At 47.7% G+C, this 24267-nt stretch overlaps 1 protein-coding gene across 2 annotated transcripts in view; it reads right to left on the reverse strand.

The window, feature by feature from the left end:
- Positions 1-24267, reverse strand: part of LOC147453822 (structural maintenance of chromosomes flexible hinge domain-containing protein GMI1-like) — a 232778-nt gene that overhangs the window by 93791 nt on the left and 114720 nt on the right. For both annotated transcript variants that reach the window (XM_086515908.1, XM_086515909.1), the window contains 2 exons: positions 5548-5638; positions 5411-5445 (listed from right to left, as the gene is read on the reverse strand). In XM_086515908.1, the coding sequence (XP_086372034.1) occupies positions 5411-5445; positions 5548-5638 (126 nt within the window). The remainder of the gene's footprint in view (positions 1-5410; positions 5446-5547; positions 5639-24267) is intronic.

The following is a 24267-nucleotide window of genomic DNA, read 5'->3' on the forward strand; positions in this document are numbered from 1 at the left end:
ACGACAGACGGATTTGTCACACGGCCGAGTTACATGGACACACATCTATCTCATAGGTTACGATGTGCTATTGGCCAGATTCGCACATCTTCACACCAGCTTGGGATTGAGACAGGTAGATTCAGAGGCATACCAGCAGACAGTAGGATATGTCAGTTATGCCATGCAGAGCCAGAGACAGAGTTTCACTACATATGTCGCTGCACAGTCTACTATGAGATTCGGGGACGCTTTCATTGTCTATTCAGAGATGGTTTTGACTCGTTAGACAGAGTCATGAGATATCAGGATCAAAGATGTCTCGGATTATTCCTACTTGAGATTCAGAGACATAGAGACGCTAACATGCTAACGTGGCACCTCTACGGACAACCCACAAGACACGCTAACATGCTAACGTGGCACCTCTACGGATTTCCGCGTGTTACGCTGATGACATGGCAGTTGTACCGCAAAACGCGCTGGCAGCTTTTGGACCAATTGCTTTTGAGTTTGAAGCTTCTCATGTAACTGCTTTTTATAGGCCAAGGGCCTTCAAATTTGTGCCATAGGCTCATTCTCTAGCCTGCTTCCGGGTGAAGGTGCAGAGCGTGGAGTACCGACATTGTATTGAGTTCAAGCAATATAAAGAAATACCCAAAGGGGCGCCAAGTTTTGGGGCCAGTGCTCTCTTGGGGTGAAACACCGCCACTTCCTGTCTTGTGTGTCATGCATCTCTTTCATTTCAATCTTATTGAAGTGCTTAAAGTTGTTCAATCTGTTCTTTTCCGTTGGCAGGTGGTGCCTGTCCTCGTGACACTCATCAATCGATTCCAATTGAGGACTCCCAAAGATGACATGACTATGCACAAAGAGTCTATCAGGTACCTCAACAGCCACTAATTCCAAAGCCTATGGATATTCATGTACAAAGAGTCTATCAGGTACCTCAACAGCCACTAATTCCAAACCCTATGGATCAACGTCCAATCACATCCACTTTCTTTACAATCGCAATGGTGGAGAGGACTATCTACCTCATACAGCGTGGCCGCTGCGCAAATCCCGTAGACATGCGTAAACATATATAATTCCCCCATTCTTCACATACTCATCAAGCCTCAAGGCCCATTCTCCCTTGCTTGAGCCTTGCTCTCAACTCTCAAGCCAAGCTCATTTTCCCTAGCTTGCTCTCAACTCTCAAGCCATAGTGTGGCGCCGCGGCATGCCTCAAGGCTCAAGCTCTCAACCTCTCTCTCTCTTGGGCTAACTTCTAAGTTCTAACCCTCAAGGCTCAAGGCTCAAGGCTCAAGCTCTCACGAAATCAAGCGGCAAGCCTCTCTCTCTCAAGCCCTCTCTCTCTCTCTCAAAGTTCAAGATCAAGCTCTCTCTTTCACGGATAATCCATCATCCATGGCCTCTTCTTGTCGTACAACCCCCTCCGTTCATGCGGGCAACACTCAAAAGGCGAAGGAATGGTCGTGGTGGGATGAAGTGACCTCGGAGGGCACCTTGTCGGCGGCGGGATGTTCTCGTGCATGGGCATGCAAGCTATGCTCTTACATGCGGAAAGGGGGGCATGACAAAGTGAGGGCACACTTTCTTCAAGTGCCGGGACATGAGGTGAGATTTTGTGCCAACGTAACCATCGAGAAGAGGAAGGAGCTTGAGGAAAAGGATCGGCAATTCAACCATAAAGCCAAGCCCGCACGCAAAGGTGTTGATCCAAAGATCCTCATTTTCCCTTCTTCCTCTCTACCTGGTGTAGGTGTTGGTGCATCTTCACAAGGTCCAACTCGTCGCCAAAGACCCTTGCCACCTCTTGGGACCCAAAGAAGAAGAAAGAGGTGGATACGGCCGTGGCCCGATTCTTCTATCACGATCATATCCCATTTGACACAACGATGTATGTTCACTGTTTTATGATTTATCAATCTTCTCTCTTATTTCTTCCGTTATCGTCGTTTCCACCTTTTTGATACTAACCTCTTCTATGTTTGATCGAAATAGGTCGGAGTATTGGAAAGTCATGGCGCAACGGATAGGAGAGTATGGCACCGGCTATGTGCCGCCATCTTCAGAGGCTCTCCGAACCACTTTGCTCGATCAAGAGAAGGCTATCGTGGAGCAAGCAACCCTCAACATTCAACGTCTTTGGGAAAAACATGGCGTTTCCCTCATTGCCGACGGGTGGAGCGATACAAGGAAGAGATCTATCCATGGTCTCGTCGCATACTCGAGTGGAGAGATGTACTTTGTGCACTCTCATGATGCCACTGAGAGTGGCAAGTCCGCCGATGTCCTCTCTGCAGAGTGGACAGTGGCCATAGAAACCATTCGTGAGCAACACGTGGTGGCCTTTGTCACAGATGGGGAGGCATCAAACAGGGCAGCAGCAGCTATCATAGAGGGCCACTATCCGCATGTGACAGTGTGCTTTTGCATGGCACACTGCTTGAACAACCTTCTAAAAGACATCGGCAAGCTAGACTGGATTGCTCCAGTCATTGCTGATGCAGTGAAGATGGTTACTTTCATCAACAATCACAACTTGGTTCGGAGTGAGTACCTCAAGAGGTCGGGTGGCAAAGTGCTTCTAAAGTATTCAGATAACCGCTTCGCATTCAACTTTCTTCTTGTGCGCAGGCTGTCTGAATGTCAAAATGCGGTCTGACAGGTCTTCATCAATGATGAGTTCACCACCTCCCCCTATGCAAAGACAATTGCAAGGATTTTGTGCAAGGATAAGGCAGAGGATCTTGAGTTCTGGAAGGAGCTCAAGAGTCTAGACGCACAGGTAAAACCGGTGGTTCATTTGCTTCGAGTTCTGGATGGCATGGATCCTTGCATTGGCAAGATTTATGAGGCAATGGACCGCATCATTGAGCAGCTTGCACAGCTTGAGCCAAACGCAGAGCGATATGAGGAGATCCATGCGCTTTGCAGCTCGAGGTGGAATTCATATGCCTCTCCTTTACACGGGGCAGCGTACGTGGTGGATCCAGAGTTCCAAGGTGCAGGGCAAGAGACAGATAGGGAAGTCATGAACCAATTTACAGAGATCTTAAACAAGATGGTTCTAGATAGAGATGGGCGACGCATTGTCAGAGATCAGCTGAGACAGTACAGAGAGATGCGGGGTCATTTGGCAGTCCAGATGCTCAGATTGATCGCAGGAAGATAGGTTCAGTGCTTTGGTGGGAGGACTATGGCTATGATGGCCTTGAGCTTCAGAGATTGGCGATCCGTATTCTCAGCCAGTCAATTAGTACCTCATGCTTGGAGTAATTGTGGAGTACCTTTAGCCACATTGCTTCCAAGAAGAGGAATCGGCTTGGAGTGGAGAAGGCCCGTCTCTGCAACATCCAACTCTCTCAGCATCTCCTTTGAAGTATCATAAAATACTGTCTGATGATGGGCAGTCCTAGCATTGAAATCCCCTAGAATGATGATGTCACCATCTCTAGAGAACTCCCATTTGTCATCATCCAGAATAGAGAAGGGGGACTGTCCTCTAGGTGGTGCATAAACTGACGTACTCGGGGGAAAGTAGCAAATAGCAATGTAAAGATACCTGCCTGTCTCTGCTCTCAATCTCACCCACATGTAACTAGCTTGCTCATCCCTGCGGGCTATATGTATCAATGACTACAACGCCTCCCTGAATAACACGGCTACTCCTCTTGAACCCCGCCCTCTGTGCTCTGATCGTGTCTCCTGTCTACAGGCTGTCTCCCATCTATATCCACTAATGTGAGGCATAGATTGCCCCGGGGCCTGATGTGACGATGTCTCTTCCCGTAAAACTATCCTCAAAAGCACCCACATCAGGGAGAGAGAACAAGAAGGCCTTGTGTCTGTTATCAATGGATTAGCTAAGGGTTGAATATCTTGCCTTGTGGTTAACACTTTTTGGCCAAGAAAGCAACGCCAGTATCATACATAGTTGAGCAAAACCAGCCATGGGCAGCTAAGCCTGGTACCTGGTATTTGGAAAATTTGGGAGCAAGACCTCCCAACATTGTTTATGTTCGAGACTGATTGCAAACTGGCTTAGGGTTACAAAGCATTTGATTTGGCATGGTAGGGACGTGTAGAAAAATAATTCACTAAGCCTTGAGAACATTCATTGTAGTGTAGTATTTACGGAAACATTGCAACAATGCTCTCCTCGCCAGGTATATTTCTTCTCCCAAAGGGAATCAGAATCATTGAGGAAGTGTTGATGCTGAAAAAAACATCCTATCATTTCCCATGGCTATTGAACATTTTGATCTGAGCATGCCCTATCAGCACCTCAAGAAATACTGGTTCCCATACGAACAACCTACTTGGCTTTCAAATGAGAATAGACTACAGGACTAGCAGTAGCAATTTTGTGTATGTTCTATGGTGATAATCACACCTTGGCAAGCATATCAAAAACAAGAACTGCCATCTTAGTTTGCCATTGCACTGCATTACCGAGTTTGCAACAAACAGGCTGATGGTGGCGTTAAGTGGTCTTAGTCACATGGCATGATAAGCTCCCTTCTGAAGAGCATCTTTTCTATGGCAATGGGTACTTGGTGTTCTGCCTCCCAGCAGCCCTCTTCACGCCCAAAGACTTGATTGAGGGCAGGGGGGGGATTGTAACTTCTAACATTAGACAAATAAAAAAGCACCAGTATCAGTTAGCCTCTAATTCCTTTTTGGATTCAGAAATACTATTTGGTACATTTCTGGAAGCAGTCCAATTCCTTTTTGGATTCAGAAATACTATTCGGCACATTTCTGGAAGCAGTCTCATGGTCTTTAAGAACATTGTATGATCTCTAGTTCAAATAAGCATGGGAAAAATATCCTCTACAACTGATCCACATCAACAAGATTGATTTGATACATCATCTCTGTTGACTGCACGACCATGACAGATTCTTCCATAAGCACAGTCAGCTCCCTGGTAGCTTGACTACACAGAAATGCATGGGTCCCAAAAAGTGGTCAGAGTGCAATTTATGGATCTTATTAACAGATTCAAGTTAAAACAAGATACTGTTCAACACAACACATGCCAGATCACAACATTGTAGAGAGTATTACGGCAGCCAGCAGTGAGAGGATAAAAAAAATTCACAATTTCCACATAAACATGATCAACCAGTGCTTCCTAGATATAAACCACATTCTCTTACCAAAATGATAACATGAATCATGCAAATTTAATGAGGTCCTTGCAGTGATATATACATGCCACAAGTGCTAGTCTACTAGATTTGACTAAATGTTTGTTATGAAGAAGATACTCATTTGGGGAGCTACTCATAAAGCACACTTTCTGCTCGGATTGGCCCAAAAAAGTAACCACTTAAACAATCAGATGCTGTACCCACATTAATGACTATGAACCATGAAATCTCCGTCAAGTGTTCATCATTTGAGGACTACTCACCTTTGATGTCGTGGGAACAAATCCAGCATCCGTATCTGCAACAACCATTAGCAATTATAAGGCATATTGACTGCACAATAAGCTATAAGCGTTTAGCTTCCCCTTTACGCAAATTCAACATGATGTTAGGTCCTCACCAACAAAAGCTTTCACCCTCTCAAAACATATTTTTGGAACACTCCCCTTGTCTCCTCTCTTGCGCTTTGGCTCCATAAAAGGAAGCCTTCTCTGTTGAAAAACACTCAATCAGGCTATCAGCCATCTTCATGCCACTTACACACATCTTCTTTTTGTGAAACTAATTTGGACAAGAATTATGTAGAGGACATAACCACCCAAAATGGGTGTAACCACGCAATGTGTGTCTACACGGGTTTTGGGGGGGGGGGGGGGGGGGAGAAGAGAGAGAGAGAGAGAGAGAGTATTAACATCATTGAATTCAGGCTATGAGACAGATTTATGTACATAGGTGTGTCCTCTAGGTATTCAAGAACATGATAGAAGGTACAAAATAGAAGTGTTGCTGGAACAGCCCCTAAGCTGTCAGGAAAACATGTAAACACGTGTAGGGAGGAGCCTGATGATGAAGGGATGAGGCTCTAGATCTAGTGGTTTTGAAAACTACATCCTCGGGTAGTACATTCATAAAATGCATGCATAAAGCCAGCCCCATCCTGTACCAAACTCTATCCTGTTCCAAACTGGTCAGGGACATAGGATATGATGCATGGCTGGGTAGCAGATGAAATGAAATGATATATTAACGTCTTCAAAAGGCCAAAATGACCTATGAGACCATCAGATACAAAGTGGTGAATCTAATACAACGTCTGAAGTACAAGTACAAAAAGTACTGAATGTAGAAACTGAAAACTGAAAATGAAGTGTGAAATGTGAAATGTGAAAATGTAGAATGCCTCCGATCCTCTGCTGGAATCTCCGTCGATGGAGTGTGCTCTTGTGTCTCGGTCATGGTTGTCTCGATCTCCCGAGCTCAATCGCCCTGTCAATGAGGGTGCCTTTGGTATGAATGTGGGTACAACCCTGTGCTGGTGGCTGGTCTCTTGGCTCCCTCGATCCAAAGAAGTCTGTGATCTGTCTCTGTGACTGTCGCACTCCATGTCTCCTCAGCAGACTATCTCTATGTTGGTGTAGCTCAAGTAGATATAAGCCAAGGCATCTCTGATCCTGATACCTCATGACTATATCTAGGGGTCCAAAACCCTCCCTAAATAAGCAATGGAAGCGCTCTCGTATCTCATAATACACAGTGCAGTGGCATATGTAGTGTAGCTCTGTCTCTGGCTCTCTATCGCATAGTTGGCATATCCTAGACTCCGGTGGTATCCCTCTGAATCTACCCGTCTCAATCTCCAGCTGGTGTGAAGATGTGCGAATCTGACCAATAGCACATCGCAGACCATGAGACAATTGAGTGTCCATGTAGCCCGGACGAATCACAAACCCATCTCCCGAAAGTTGGAGAAGATGCTCTTTGTAGAAAGCCATCTTCGTGCCCAACTCCTGCATCAGCTCTACCCATGTCCTCCTGGTGTCCAACTGTATAAGATCCTGACGAATGAGTCTAGTTATGTCCGTCCGTGTTACTGGCAGGGAGGGTGCATCCAGGGAATACTGAAAGGACGCAATCTATCCATGTTGAAACCATGCCTCTGAAACCATGAGGTCATCTGCCCATACCAACATGATGCGTCTCCCTGCATCGCTAATTGTCTAGAGGACTCAAGAGCCAATCTAGTATATCTGCCTCTATGTGTATCCCATAGATTGTGCATAAAGGACACTGATCTGGTAAGAGCCTCAATCTCTATAGGAGGGGCGGCTATCTCCGCTCGAATAATAGCATGTGGTACGGAGGCCTTGGCTCTAATCATCCGGGATATCATAAGTACCAAGGGTCTCTCCATGCTCCTCCAACTGTCATGATTCACAGATGGTCCCCAAACCTGAACCCCATAAAGCATAGCTGAAGCAACCAAAGTATCAAAGAGCCATAGCTTTGTTCGTGGTTCTTGAAACTGAACTTGCGAACACATCCTCTCTAGCCCTCCCGATGCCGCATAGGCTCGGGACAGTCTAGTCTCTGCTGCTCTCCTCAGAGTAAACCTTGGTCCTGTGAATACCTCCCCCAGGTATGTATATTCATCTGTGTACTCCACAGTATCCTGACCATATACGAGTATAGGTGCCGATCTCTTGACCCACTGTGGTGTGGTGTTAAACACCATAACCTTGGTTTTACCAAGGATCACAGACAATCCACTATCCTCGGCAAAGCTCTGCAATGCATACAACTCTCTCTGCATGCCCTCTGATGACTCTGATATCAACACAATATCAACACAAGATAGAAAGCCAACAAACGATAGATACAAGGTTTTTCACACACACACACACACATAGAAATGAAATGATATATTAACGTCTACAAAAGGCCAAAATGACCTATGAGACCAAACTGATTACAATGATGAGTCTAGTACCAAGTCTGGGTACAAACAAAGAAAACTACAAACTAAAAACTGAGATAGGAGTGCTGCCGACTCCTATGGGTGGCTGGTAAGCTGAGCAATGCTATCATGCCACAAAGGTACAAAGTGGGGATAAGTGTCACCATGATACAATATAGCAGTAGCATGAAGCCTATCCTCATCAACACTCTGGGTGTCGTGCTAGAATCCTGTGGATCCTCTGCCGCAATCTCCTCCGGTGCTACCTGGCTCCCCTCCTCAGTCGCGGTCGTCTCAATCTCCCCAACTCTATAGCTCGGTCAATGAGAGTACCGCTAGTGTGTATATGGGTGGGAATCGAGCTCTGTGATGGTGGTGTCCCCTCTGCCTCTGTGGTACTCGTACTGAAGAAATCTGAGATGCGTCTCTGGGACTGTCTCTGTCTATGCCCTCTCAATAGAGAGTCTCTATGCCTCTGTATCTCAAGTGGAAATAATCCGAGACATCTCTGATCCTGATATCTCATGACTCTATCTAACGAGTCAAAACCCTCTCTGAATAAACAGTGAAAGCGTCCCCATATCTCATAGTAGACTGTGCAATGACATATGCAATGAAACTCTGTCTCTAGCTCTGCATGGCATAACTGACATATCCTATTGTCTGCTGGTATGCCTCTGAATCTACCTGTCTCAATCCCAAGCTGGTGTGAAGATGTGCGAATCTGGCCTAAGGCACATCGTAACCCATGAGATAGATTTGTGTCCATGTAGCTGGACCGTGTGACAAATCCAACAGTCGTGAGATGGAGAAGATGCTGCCTATAGAAAGCCCTCTTCGTACCCAACTCGCGTGATGGCTCTATCCATGTCCTCTTGGTATCAAGCTGGAAAAGATCCTGCCAAATGAGTCTAGTAATCTCCATACGTGTAAGAGCCAAAGATGGTGCATCAAGAGAATACTGGAAAGGGGGCACCCTGTCCATGCTGAAACCATTCCTTTGAAACCGTGAGCTCATCTGTGCATACCAACATGATGTATCTCCCTGTAATGCCAGTTGTAGGGATGACTCAAGAGCAAGTCTAGCATATCTATCCCTAGTGGTGTCCCATAAGCTGTGTACAAATTATACTAATCTGGTAAGTGCCTCAACCTCCATAGGTGGGGCAGCCAGCTCCGCTCGTATGATGTCATGTGGAACTAAGGCCTTGGCTCTATTCAGCCTAGAAATCATAGATATCATGGGCCTCTCCATATTACTCCATCCAGCACTATCAACAGACGGTCCCCAAACATGAACCCCGTAGTGCATAACTGAAGCCACCAGAGTGTCGAAGGGCTAGAGCTTTGTTCGAGGTTCCTGGAACTGAACCTGCGAACAAATCCTCTCTAAACCGCCTAGGGCTGCATAGGCACGAGTCAATCTAGTGTGTGCTGCCACTTTCAGTGTGAACCTCGGTCCACTAAAGACCACCCCAAGATATGTATATGCATCAGTGTACTCCATACTGTCCTGACCATATGTGAAGTAGGGGCTGATCTCCTGACCAACTGTGGCGTGTCATTAAATACCATGACCTTGGTTTTACCAAGGTTGACAGACAATCCACTATCCCCTGCAAAACTATGCAATGCCTCCAAATGTCTCTGCATACCCTCTGGTGAGTCTGATATCAACATGATATCGCCAGCATACAATAAAAGAGGGATCCATGTCCCTGCAAGGTGAGCACCTCTATCTCCTCCTCTATCAATATAATTAGAGACCTCATCAACATACATACCAAATAAAGTAGAGGACAATGGGCATCCCTATTTCACTCCGATAGTGGAGTGAACTATGTCAGATATCCCCTCTGGAGTGCGTACATGACCCATCACTAAACTGTACAATGCCATAAACCCCCATATCAGCTCTGTGGGTACCCGCAATTCCATAAGTCGGTGCATCAATCTGGCCCTCGGTACTGTGTCAAAAGCTTTATGGAAGTCCACATAGCTATCCGTCTACCATGTGCTCGACCCTCCTCAATAATAGGTCTGAGTGTAAAGACATGATCCAGTGTGGAGAAACCCCTCCTGAAACCAGCCTGTCCAGGTGCCCGTATGCCCATAGTCTCTGCCCAACTGCTCAACCTATGCTCAAGGATGGATGCATACAACCGTGCCAATGTGTGTCCTACCATGATAGTACGGTAATTCCCCGGCCCTGTGGGGTCCCCTGTCTTGAAGATAGGTACAATAGTAGACAATCTCCAAGACTCAGAAAAGCCCTCACACATGACACGGTTGAACAACCGTGCAAGCATCTCTGCCAAAGTCCCCAGCATGTATAATGTGCTCCGCTACCAAACCCTCATAATCCTGTGCCCGTCTCGTCTTCATCCTGTCAATGGCCGCCTTTACTATCTCAGTGGTAAACAAGGTGCTCGTAGCCGGACATGGCTCTGGTGGATCTGGTAGTGGTGCCTGCATATAAGTCCTGCTCCATCTGGACCAAGAAAGCTTGCTTGTTCCGTCGTACTAGTCGTCGTGTAGCAATACGAGACTTTCTATAGGTTATCACTCCCAAAGCAAGCTCCCACTGGATCTGAGCTCTCCTCTGTCGACACTCCTCATCATACCAGTTGTTCTAAGGCATGTGCCCAAAACAACGTCTCTGAGTAGGCTGAGTGTGTGGATATGCCTCTGTCGCTGCCCCATGTAAGGTCACTATCAGCATAGATGTGATCTCCTCCAATCTGTATACTGTCTCTGATGTGCATAAAAGTCTACGTGTCTCTTGTGCATAGACTGAATCAGTCTCTGGTGTAAAAGTATAGCGTGGATGTCTACCACCCAGTGAGGCCTGAGATGGATTGTACTCAAAGGAGACTGATAATGTCAAAAGTCTACGTGTCTCTTGTGCATAGATTGAATCAGTCTCTAGTGTAAAAGTATAGCGTGGATGTCTACCACCCAGTGAGGCCTGAGATGGATTGTACTCAAAGGAGACTGATAATGTCAAAAGTGTATGATCCACGGTTATCCCAACAGGCCTGGGCCCCACTGTAAAATCCTGAATGTGAGAGATAAAGCTCGGATGTGTCAGAACATAGTCTACAGTACTGGCCCCATGTCTGTGTGGAAAACAAGTAAAACCTGTAGATGATGGGAAAGTCGGTAGCCATTTAGTATGGCTAAATTGTGAGTAGTCGTCATCTCCCTGAGGTATCTCCCACAGAGTTACCGGGGAAGGCCCCCTAGCCCCCGTTCCGGCGTTCCGGGGGGCAGTTCCCTTCCCGAACGTTCCGAAACGTCCCGGAACCTCTGACGTTCCAGGTGGCCAGTGAAAACCGGAATGGCCGTTCCGGAACGCCCCCAGAATGTTCCGGAATGCCTCTGGAACGGCCAACGAATACAAACAAATTTGGCAAAAATTGGAAAAATTGAAGTAAATGTTTGGGCTTCTTTTTGAAGTGTGCAAGGCCTCAAGGACTCACAAAATGCACCCCCCTCCCCCTTTCTCTCCACAAGCTAATCCTCAAGGGTCAAGCTCTCTCCCTCTCACACTCTCAAGATCTCTCCCTCTCAAGACTGACTCTCTCAAGCCTCAAGGCTTCAAGCCTTCAAGCTCTCTTCCTCTCCCTCCCACTCTCTCAAATCTCTCCCTCTCCCTCTCACTCTCTCGAGTCTCTCCCTCTCACTCTCTCAAGCTCTCTCTCTCTCTCTCTCATCTTCATCTAGTCATAGCAAGGTTGAATGGTCTTCAAAACGAGTTTTTTGTGAGTAATATAGTCAAAGCACTCTAATACTCCTTGGATTTAAACACAAGGAGCTAAAGAATGCACTATTTCGGTGTTTTTTAACCTCCCGTTCCGCGCCGTTCCCGTTCCGGACCCCTAGCCGTTCCCCCGTTACGCGGGGATCCCGCCATTGGGTCATTATCATTATCTTATATTATCTGGTACGTAGTCGTCTAGTGGCAGTCTTACACAGAGCACTGCTTCACCATCCCTGCACATCTGAGCCTCGACACCCCATTTTGTACCTGTGAGTCCTGGGCTGGAGCTGAGTGTGATGCCACGCCAGAGTCTGTACATGCTTCTTTGAGTTAGTCGAGTCCACATGTTCTGGTCCACTGTTGTGTCTCTGTTGTTATCCATTGTTTCTGTGTTTCATTCTGTTGAGAGAGTTTCCATTTGTTTGAGTGAGATTGTCACGCACATTGCATTGAGGGGCACCCACACTATAGAGAGCACGACACATTATCCGCGCTACAGGTGCTCTCATTTTAGCCATCACGGTGGGACCTCAACTAAAGTCTCACTCTGTGGAGTAGCTGGGTTCTTCGCTTCGCCTGGTCTAGTCTCTCGCCTTGCTAGTCTGGTCCTCTCTCGCCCTGGGCCACCCAGTGCTCGTCCTGGTCTAGTCCTTCTCGTCCCTGGTCTAGTCCTTCCTCGTCCTGGTCCAGGCCAGGTGGTCTAGTCACTCGCCCTCGTCTAGCAGAGTCTAGACCAATGCTCAGCCAAGTGAAGGTTGCCTTGCCCAAGTGAAGGAATTCTTGCCCAAATCTTGGTGGGGTTGGCGGTTACTGCATGACACATACAAGGAGGTCTTTGGAGCGTCAAACTGCACTACTGAGTCCTCTGAAGTACTACCACAGACGGCGTCAACCCTTGGTGCCTAGTAGAAGCATATTAACCCCATCACCCATACCTACTCATACGGCTACCTCCATTCCTTCGACCGGTTCTACATCCTCCAGGTCACCTTCTCCGGTAAGGCTCTCCCCCATTTTGTTACAGCAAGCTAGTGAGCAACACACTCGGGAGCAACAGGCCATGGAGGAGCTCACAAGTGTTCTGGCAAAGGTGAACATCAAGTTCCCTACCTTTAAAGGTCCCTCCGCAGAACATGTAGACGACCATGCTCGGAGGTTTGTCTCTCTTTGCAGAGGTGGTGGCCTCAACAGAGAAGAGGCATACCTGGTGCTCTTCCCGTCCACCTTGGATGGTCTTGCAGATAAATGGTACAGTCAGTTTGCTGAAAACCACTTTACTACTTGGACCATGTTAAGACAGCAGTTCAGTAAAGCTTTCCGACCAGGGGATTATCAAGAGAAGATTCTAGATGAGTTGGCCAACCTGTTGCTCCAGCCCAAGGAGACATTTGCAGAGCTCATGACCAGAACAAACTCCCTGGTCGCCAAGCTGCCTCAACAACTAGGGAAATTCATGGTAAAGAAGTGGGGAGAGAAGGCTCTGCCTAAGACTTCTCAACAAAAGCTCAGAGAAAGTCTCCGTGCTGAAGCCAGTAGGGAGGACTTTGTTGCTACTGCTACTAGAATAGAGGGAGCAAGAAGAAAATTCACTGACTCTCCTCAGTTAGATACTGCCCCTGTACTCATGGACAGTCCATCAGACCCCTTGACTTCTTTAAGAAAGGAACTGTAAACCCTAAAGTTACAGCGTGCCCTTCACGAAGAGAGATCCTTCTCTCTCAGACAGGAGAAGCCTCCACATCAAGAGGCTTATGATCAACTTAAAAGAGAGGTAGAAGAGCTCAGGTCTCAGCAGGAGACTAAGGCTATGGTATGGTGTAGTTCACGCCGCTCCCCAGGACACCCTCCACAGGACTGTCCCCTTCGCTCTTATTGCCACTTCTGCGAAAAATCGGGTCATGAAGATAAGGATTGCTACTATATAAAGGCATTGCACAAAATACAGCAAAGTCTTGGTCCTACTCTCCAACAGGGGTTAGCACCAGCATCCAACATGGTTTCCCACTACAACCATCCCAACTACATGCCACCTTTGCTCAATACCCCTGCTGTCCAAGGTATGTCAAGTACTTTCCCGACTCAAAGTTTTTATAATGCTAATGCCACCTCAACTCCTCAGAGCTTCTACACTTCAGCCTCCAACTCCATGCAACAACCACCTCGTCCCCCGTTTCGTCCTTCCAATCGGCCCATACTCTGCTATAGATGTGGAGAATATGGGCATTATCAGAGCAAGTGTCCTTTACCTGAGGGGTCCCCTACTTGTCGTCATTGCCCTGATTCGAAGGATCACTGTTACATTGGCCGATCAGAGAACAGTCTACCCAGTGGGCATAGTCGACAAGGTGCCTCTGAAGGTACAAGATTTCACTTTCAACTTGGATTTTGTGGTAGTTAATCTTCCCCAGGAAGAGGGAGGTTATCCCTTGTTGATTGGTAGGCCATGGTTGCGACATACGAAAGCACTTCACGACTGGGGAACCGACGCCATGTGGATACATACTACTGGCTGTCCAATGCAACAAATTCGTCTCGAAGGAGGTATGGATCCGGTCGTTCAGCATAGCTCTTTGTCAGTAGAGTCCAACCCTGACTAGGAGCAGCCGGTCCCTCCGGATGGTCCGATGAAGACTTACTGCAATGGTTAGAAGCTACCTCTTCGATGCCATGCTATGTAGTCTCTCTTCAACCTTTGCCCACATATTCACCCTCTCCCCCTGATCCTACACCTGAAGCCAGTAATCCCAATCGGCCAAGTGAGCCAGAACCAAGTGGACCGGTCTCTGGTGCCCATCCTTCAGAGGGTCCCTTAATGGAAACCATCGGTCTGGTTGAGCCTAGAACCCACCATAGAAGGGGGAAAAAGTCTCTCTTGCAAGAGTTGGCCAACACCCCAGCTCCTTCCTTCGCCTCTACCCCATGTGACTCTCCACCCATGCCGGAGCACTTTGAAGTATCTGAGGATTTACCATTTGCAGAGCTTCCATCATGATGGTTGCAGGAAAAGTATGCTGATTTCAACATTGATCAGACGCCAGCTCATAATGTCCAGAAGCTAACAGAGGCGGCAAGGTCTTCTCTCCCTGACGCAGCCTCGCCCACTGCACGGCCTGACCCAGTCAGAGAGGTCAACCTAGGCGGCCCTGACAACCATCAACCCATCTTGTTAGCCACTTGGTTATGGGATCACCCCGCTCTACTCGACCTGGTAATCTCTTTCGTGCGCTCTTTCAAGGATGTGTTTGCCTGGTCTTACCATGATTTGGAAGGAATCCCAGCAGAGCTAGGAGTCCACACAATTCCTCTGGTTGAGGGGGCTAAGCCGGTCAGAGGACGGGCTTACAAACTGAATCCCAAGTATGCAGAAGCAATCAAAATCGAGTTGGAAAAAATGCAAGAAGCAGGTATTATTGTACCGGTAGAGCACTCAGAATGGTTGTCCCCTATGGTTATTTCCCCAAAGAAGCAGTCCAACAAAATTCGAGTTTGCGTCGACTATCGGGCTTTGAATAAGGTCACAATCCCTCATCGATTTCCCACACCTTTCACTGCGAGAGTTCTCGAAGATGTCGCTGGTCATGTACTGTATAGTTTTATGGACGGGTTCAGCGGCTACAATCAATTAGGAATACATCCTGACGACCAAATCAAAACAGCTTTTGTGACTCCCTGGGGTACTTTCATCTACACTAGAATGTCTTTTGGGCTTAAAAATGCACCACCTTCTTTTAATCGCATAGTATATCTCATCTTTTGTCCTCTGCTTACTGATCACCTTCGCATATTCATGGACGACTTTTCCACCTTCTCGGGTGCTCAATGTTCGACCCCAGTAGAAAATCTAAAGAAGCATCTTGCTCAGCTCTCTGCAGTCTTCCTCAGGTGCAGAGAGGCACGTTTGAAGCTCAATCCGAACAAGTGTCATTTTTTGGTCACAGAGGGCACACTGTTGGGCCATGTGGTCTCTGCTCAAGGTTTAGCACCTGACCCAGAGAAGATAGTGGCTATCTTGAAGTGGCCGAAGCATTTGCATACCTCAAAAAACGCCTCACTGAAGCGCCTATTCTAGTTGCCCCGGATTGGGCCCTACCTTTTCATGTGCATACAGATACCAGTCTGTTGGCTGTGGGTGCTGTGCTTACTCAGCCTAGCAAAGAGTTCAACTTGGATCGCCCTGTACATTATGCAAGTCGCTTGCTCACCAAAGCAGAGCACAACTATAGCACCACAGAGAGGGAAGGTTTGGCTATAGTGTATGCTCTACAAAAATTTCGTCACTATTTGCTAGGGGTCCACTTCACAATTATTACTGATCACCACGCCTTGCGCTATCTGCTTAATAAGCCACAGGTCGCAGGTCGAGTATGGCGATGGCTCCTCCTATTCCAAGAGTTTGATTCTGAAGTGGTACTCCGTCCTGGTAAGCATCATGTAATGGCTGACCACCTCTCTCGCATTCACACAGGTGAAGAAGCTACCGGGATTGCGGATGACTTTCCAGATAGAAGTCTTATTTAAAATCGATACAACCCCGGAATGGTACGGCGAGGTCCTACAATTTCTATCTACTGGGCTGTACCCAGAGAAAGTCTCTCCATTGCAGAAGAGGAGATTGATGTTGAAGTCCAAGCCTTTCACTCTTATTGGGGGCCAGCTCTACAAATCGGGACCAGATGGTGTTCTGAAGCGTTGTGTCTCGCATCATGAGGTGGAGCATATTCTGGAGGATGCGCACAATGGTCCCACTGGTGGCCATTACCCTGGTCACATCACGGCCCAGAAGATTCTGCAGAGTGGTCTATGGTGGCCCTTCCTTTTTAAGGATGCAATAGCATATTCTAAGGTTTGTGATGTGTGCCAGCGCTGTGGGCCGAAGCCAAGTAAGCAATCCAACCGTCCTCTGCAGGTCTCGATGGCGTGGCTACCTTTTGAGAGATGGGGCTTGGACTTTGTGGGTCCAATATATCCCCCGGCTCAACCAGGTAATCGCAAATATCTGCTAGTGGCTACTGACTAAGCAACAAAGTGGGCGGAGGTTCTAGCGACAGTAGATTGCACTGGCAATACAGTAGCCAAATTTTTACATGAAAATATTTTATGCAGATTTGGATGTCCCTTAGAGATCACCAGTGATAGGGGTAGTCATTTTGTTAATGACATGATCTCAACTTTACTGGCAAATTACAAGATTTTTCATCGCAAGTCGTGCTCTTATTACCCTAGGGCCAATGGGTAGGCCGAGAGCACCAACAAGGTTCTGATCGCACTCCTGAGGAAAGCATGTCATCTCCATCCAGCATCGTGGGCTCAAGCTGTGCACGGCACTCTTTGGGCATACCGCACATCTTTCAAAGCAACAACGAATCACACTCCTTTTCAACTCGCTTTCGGTTTGGAAGCCATAGCTCCATTTGAGTTCAACTCCGGATCCCCTAGGGTGGGCAATCTACGTGCAAGTTGGTGCATGGAAGCAGCTTCTATATCCCGTTTTACCTTATTGGATGAAAGCCGCCTTTTAGCTTCTCATGCTCTGCAAGCAGAGCAACTTCGTCGCAAAGCGTGGCATGATCGCCACCTCAGAAAGCCAAAAATAACGCAAGGCACATTGGTGCTACTCTATCAGGCAAAATATTTGAAAAAAGCAAAGAAGCTTGTTCCAGCTTGGCAAGGGCCGTTCGTGGTGGAAGAGATTCTGCCAGAGGGGGCTGTCCAGTTAGTCACCCTGACAGGAGTTCCTTTGCCACTGGTCAACGGATCTAGGATTAAGTGCTATCACTAGTCCTAATCATATACAAAGCTAATGAGGATAGCCATCTCACCACCATATGATTATCAACTCCCAGCTCGGTATTTCTCTAGGGCTTACCATCTTCATCTCTTCTCCAACCTTCATCATGGCAGTTCTTATCTTGGAAAAATCCCCTTGTTGCACTGATGCATCATTTATTGTTTTGACTCTTTCTCGGCTACATTCTGTTCTTGTAATTTTCGAATTCAAGTCTCATTTAATAGCCATTTTGATTATTGGATAGTGTTGAAGATTAAAGCAGCTCAACTGCATCCCCCTTTTTCGTCTCTAACTTAATTTTATTCTCTATCTCTCACAGCATTTATATCTAGCTCTTTCTCTCCTCCTTGTTCCTTCTATTTCTATCGCATTGTTCCCTTGCTCAATAAGTATCTTAGCATCTCTTAACCTGCCCCATGTTCTCTCCTCAGCTGTGTTTATTGGCTTAAATGAGTACCACATAACCTGCGGTAAGCATCGGCCCAGATTCTTAATTCCCCTCGCTTTTTGCCTTATCTCACCTCATCCTAACCATTCAATTCTCCCGCCCTTTTTCCACCTATTGAACCCCTAGACCTCCCCTCTCCAGCCTCTCCCGCCCTTTGTCCACCTATTGAACCCCTAGACCTCCCCTCTCCAGCCTCGCCCTTACCCTTACCTATCCAGCCTTCGACCTCGTCCCCTACCTATCGACCCCTTGCCTCAGCCCTGCAATATTCGCCCTAGCCTACCCAGCACATAAAATTCGCCCCTACCCTTTTTTTTTTTTGACTCGCCCCAGTTGGTAAAATTCGCCCCTACCCTCTAGTCAATTCGCCCCTACCTATTCTCAATTCGCCCACTCTCAAAATTCGCCCCTACCTCTCAGCACACCTCTCGCCCCTACCCTCCCACTCTCGCCCACCCTCTCCCACCAACCCCTCTCGGCCCTACCCGATACCCCTCGCCCCTATCCTCCCACTCTCGCCCCTACCCTCTCCCAGCACCCCCTCTCGCCCCTACCCTATACCCTCGCCCCTACTCTCTCCAGCAACCCCTCTCGCCCCTACCCTATACCCTCGCCCCTACCATCCCACTCTCGCCCCTACCCTCTCCCAGCAACCCCTCTCGCCCCTGCCCCATTTTTGTTCTCGCCCCTACCCTCTACCCACCCAATTTTGCCCCTGCCCTAAAAACAATTTCACCCCACCCAATTTCGCCACTGCCCTATTTTTGTTCGAATTTGCCCCTACCCTAAATTACTCGCCCCAGCCTAAATCGTTTTGCAGATTTTCCAACTTGGTCTGCATCTGACTGAGTGCTTTTCCATCACTTGTCTACTCAACTGCTCCGTTTGTCATCCATCCGACCTCACCATGGCAGGAGGTAGCAAGCAGGAGAAACAGCCAGAAGGAAGTAGCAAGAAAAAGGTAGAGTTGAAGAGGAGCAAACCTCTGGTTGCACAATCACAGAGCGAAGTAGAGGAAGATTCTGCACGCAGCAGCAACCATGAAATAGATGACTTTACCTCCAGTGACCCAAGTAATGAGAGCTACAAAGCAGCCTCAGCAGCATCTGATGATTCAGATGTAAATTCTGAGTCAGGTGCTTCCAGTGATCAGGAGGAACATTCAAAAGTGGGTCAGAAAAAAGAAAAGCAGCAAATCATCACTCATGAAATCCAGCGGCCTGCTTCTTCAAAAAATCGCACAGCATTCTCATTAAATTTTCATATGCAGCAACCTCGACCATCTCTCAGTGAGGTGCTTTCGACTGCTCAGCTACGGACTCTGGGCCTCACAGCATTGGCTGATGCAAATTTACCTAATACAGTTCCAGCAGAACTGATACATCAATTGTTGAAAGACTTTCCAAAGGTCCGGGGCCACAAGCTAAAAGCTACAAGGCTTGGCCAAGCCATGGGTATGACCACCTTCCCAGCTGTGAACTCTACTACTCGCACTTTCTCCTTGTTGTCCAAGGATGCGACAATTCAGGCATGTCAAGAGCTATTGAGCTCGGATCACCCAAATTATGAGCGAAACGGACGGCTTCTCGCAATCTTCAGGTATTACTTTCTGGCTCGGGATGCCAACGAAGACAAGGTAAAAACAGATCTTCTCACTACATTCTCCCACTGCGACGGGCTATACTGTTTAATCCACACTATCCCATGTGGATTCCACCAAATTCTCTTCACCTCTTTGCAGTCTAGGGCTAAAAGATTTTGGGCCCAAGTGCAGTCTGTGCAGTTAAGTTTTAAATGTTTTGCGGCACCTCTCTTGGCATGGGTCATAAACATACCTATTAACATAAATGAAGTGGATGAGGAACAGGGAACCTCGAAAGGGAAAACGAAAACCGTGAGCATGCAGGATGACCCCACAGTCACCAAAAAAAAGAAGATCAAGGCGAAAGTGATGAAGGATACAGTGAAGTCTCTACTCTCCTTGCCAGTTTCTGAGAGCCAGCAGACTAGGGTACATCTTCAACGTCATACGTCTACTTCTACACCTGGTTCTGCTCTGCTGACACCAGTCTCTACTGCCGCTCCTCAGGACAGGATGGTCACTTCACCCATACAGGATACTCTTCCTTTTTCTCCAATCTTCACTCATACACCGGTCAACATATCTCTCGCTCCACCTACAACAACAATCTCCGAGGCACCTACTATACCAACTGTACCTACTTCTAGCTCGCCGGCTGTCCCACATGTGCACCCTCCAGCATCACATCCATCTGAGGGATCTTCAGGTAGGACCGATTCCACTTCTCTGTTTCAGCTTTCGGAGAAGTTACTTCAAGACTTCGGAGCTGCTATTGCCACCAAAGAGCTAGGCGCGGAGCAGCTAGCTACAACCCACCAGCATCACTCCGCCACATACGCAGCTATGGAGGGATCTCTGCGAGTTGCCGAGAGTGCCATCGCAGATCGAGATGCAACGATTTTTGCACTACAGCAGGCATTCAAGATAAAGTCGAGGATTATTCATGACCTAAAAGCACAGGTGCAGGGATTTCAAGAAATGCTTATGTATGATAACAGGCCTACCCAGGCTCCTGTGGGATATGGATGGACTGGGCCAGGGATACAGGTCCAGAATCCAACAGGCTTTGCATCGCCAGCAGGTCCCTCTCAGCCCTCTCAGCAGTTCATGGGACACTACCCAGCAGGTCCCTCTCAGCAGTTTATGGGACACTACCCACAGTCCCAGTTCCAGTACTTCACTCAGCAGGGGTCTCAGGTCCAGATGCCACACATGCAGAGCCAGATTGTTCCTTGTTGTGACGGTGTTGCGGGTGCACACCGCCATGGGTGTGTTACTAGGCGTCCGGAGTTCACTTCAGGGCAGGTGCTTCCATCCGCTGTGCAGCAGATGGCTGCTACAACCACAGGAAACCAGGTTATGCAGAGCACAGTACAGCAACGGCATAGTTACACAATCGATCTGATGGCTCCTCCCGATCCGGATACTTCAGGAGCAGCAGTGGCGACGACACTTTCCCTTGGGTGACAGGACTGTGCTCTTACCTCACCTTTCATTGTACATATAGTTACTTTTGCAGTTTCATTCAGTTTTGACTCACCGAGACGGTGACCAGTCTTGTGGCGAGCAACCTGCAGCAGGCTACAGTGTCACTTTCACAAGACACAGTTACAATTAGTACAATTGGTCTGGTCTGTTCACACTGGACGGACACTCTGGGCAGTGACACGTGGCAGGGATACAGATGGTGGCCTAGTCGACATGTGGCCGTGTCACACTTAGCTGGCTGACATTTATGGGCCGTTGGTGGCTCTTTATGATTGTCTCCATGAGTAGTAGCCGTTGGATCATTATCATTATCTTATATTATCTGGTACGTAGTCGTCTAGTGGGAGTCTTACACAGAGCACTGCTTCACCATCCCTGCACATCTGAGCCTCGACACCCCATTTTGTACCTGTGAGTCCTGGGCTGGAGCTGAGTGTGCTGCCACGCCAGAGTCTGCACATGGTTCTTTAAGTTAGTTGAGTCCACATGTTCTGGTCCACTGTTGTGTCTCTGTTGTTATCCATTGTTTCTGTGTTTCATTCTGTTGAGAGAGTTTCCATTTGTTTGAGTGAGATTGTCACGCACATTGCACTGAGGGGCACCCACACTGTAGAGAGCACGACACATTATCCGCGCTACAACGCCTCCTGATCCTCTAGTCCCATGCTCAGATCTGGTGCATGTCCGACAAACTGTCTCCCATGTGTATCCTGATATATGCGGCATCAACTGTCTGGGAGCCTGATGAGTCTTTGAGTAGAAAACAATGTCTCTGTCTCTGAAGTTGTCCTTAGAGGCCCCCAGATCAAGTCTATACGAACCATTACAGTTCCAAAGCGCCATCCTGAGAGTGGTCCCATAGGTCTCTGTAATCACTACTCGCCCATATCTGTAAAAGGCTAACTTTCCCTTCTCCCTTGCTGCTATAATCTCCGTCATGACCTCTCTCATATGTGCAAGTTGTGAGAGGGTAAGGTCATCACCTAAAAAGATACCTGTTTTCTTCAGGGTTTGCCTCTTCTTTAAAAAGTCTTTCTTTTCTTCCATGGAGGGAAAGCGCAAAATGAGAGCCCGTTCTTTTGAACTCTCCCCATTACCTTCATTCTTCTTGCCCACTCTCCAAGCTTGTGTGTGCGAGGGCTTCTCCACCCCCATCATTGACATGAGGCTCTTCACCTCTCTGTCCACTTATTTGAATCTTTTAGGCCGGTCACTCTCATGTGTAGAACGCATACCCTTCTTCGTTCTTCTTCTTCATTGTTCCTGTTCAAGTGTCTTGTTGATGATGTCGGTGTCGGGTGTAGCAGGAATGTCCTTGCCCTTCCCCTACCTAACAACTTCAATCCACTTTTCAGCCTCTGCCACCTTCTTTTGCGTTTTGGAGAGAACCTCCACCGATGAGGTCTTCTTTTCTCCTTCCTCCTTTATCTCTTTAACTTGCACTCATAATATTCAGCTCATCTATCATTGAGGCTGAATTTCTCCATCTCCAAGGCGTCCTCTCTCTTTAGTTTCGGCAAGTTCCTTCCGAAGGTCTGAGATGTTACCTTTTAGAGCTTGAATTTCAGCCCGGAACTCGCTCTAGTTCCCTAGCCTTTTCCTCCCTCTTTTTCCATTCAAGAAGTGAGCTCTTCTCTTTCTTCCACTCTTCCATGTGAACTTTGCATTCTTTCAACTCTCTTTCAATGGCTGTCATCCTCTTGCTTGTGACCATGAAGTGCGAGAGAGAGAGAGAGAGAGAGAGAGAGAGAGAGAGAGAGAGAGAGAGAGAGAGAGAGAGAGATCTCTTTACATCTATTAGAGGCCAAAGTCAGGCTATGAGACAAATCATATATTGAGTGTGTGCTCTGCATCTATCGGGAAAGGAAAAAAGTACAAAGTAGCAAAATGTTGTCCTGTAGTAGGGGGAGGAGGCACGAAACAAGATACATGGTATATGAAAGGGGGGCAGAAGGGGGGTGGGGGGGGGGGGGGGGGGGGGGGGGGGGGGGGGGTGGGTTTAGTGAAGTTCTATCTCTAGGGGGGGAGGATGCACATCTATATGCTCAAGAAAATACAACCATTACTTAAGTCCATAAAGCTGAAAAGCTCATCTTATGTCAATTTGGGGTGTAGGATCCCGTACATGAGTGGACTGTGGGTGTGGTGCAAGGACTGCGCATTTGATCTCCTACCTGGTGGTGGCGAGTCTACATCCCCTGGATCTATATGCAATGGAGTCTTGGAGCTCTATATCCTTGTGCTCATGGGCGTGTCCTAGCTCTGACCATCTCACCCCGTTGTAGGGTGACCCCCCCCCCTGTGCATGTATCACAAGTAGCGGTAGGTTAGTGGTCCTCTCGAAAAAACCTATAAGCTATAACTATTTGCCACCCTCTGGGGCTGCTATAGGTGTCAGTAGTATCTCTATGTCTATGTATCTCCACTAGAAAACGGACAAGCTAGCACTGATCTCTATACTCCATGATCTATCGTAGGGTGGGTTATCGTCTAATAAAATTTCTCTCTAATATTCTCATATGCTCCACACTTGTGGACAAAGTGCTCCTCGTTCTCAAAGACCCTATCAATGCAAAGCTAGCGAAACCTCTCAGCTCGAGGGGTATGAGCAACACTTCCAAGTTTCTATCTCTAGCCTGTGTGTGATACCCAAAGCTGAACAATCATCAATCACCACTCATGAGCAATGTGGCATGTATCTGTCGATGTCGCGTGGTCTTTGGGTGAACCACTTGTCTAGCATGGTGTAGCGCGGATAATGTGTCGTGCTCTCAACAGTGTGGGTGCCCCTCAGTGCAATGTGCGCGACAATCTCACTCAAACAAATGGAAACTCTCTCAAACAGAATGACACACAGGAACAATGGATAACAACAGTGGACCAGAACATGTGGACTCGACTAGCTCAGAGAACCATGTACAGACTCTGGCGTGGCAGCACACTCAGCTCCAGCCCAAGACTACCAGGTACAAATGGGGTGTCGAGGCTCAGATGTGCAGGGATGGTGAAGCGGTGCTCTGTGTAAGACTCGCTACCTAGACGATGAACCAACCATCCATATAAGATAAAGATAATGACCCAACGGCTACTACTCATAGATACAATCATAAAGAGCCACCAACGGCTCATAAATGTCGGCCAGCTAAGTGTGACCTGGCCACATGTCCACTAGGCCACCATCCGTATCCCTGCCACGTGTCACTGCCCGGAGTGTCCGTCCAGTGTGAATAGACCAGACCAACTGTACTAGCTGTAACTATGTCCTGTGAAAGTGACACTGTAGCCTGCTACAGGTTGCCCGCCACAAGACTGGTCAC

This window comes from Adiantum capillus-veneris, chromosome 7 (assembly GCF_014529385.1).
Source record: "Adiantum capillus-veneris isolate H3 chromosome 7, ASM1452938v2, whole genome shotgun sequence".
Taxonomy (NCBI): domain Eukaryota; kingdom Viridiplantae; phylum Streptophyta; class Polypodiopsida; order Polypodiales; family Pteridaceae; genus Adiantum; species Adiantum capillus-veneris.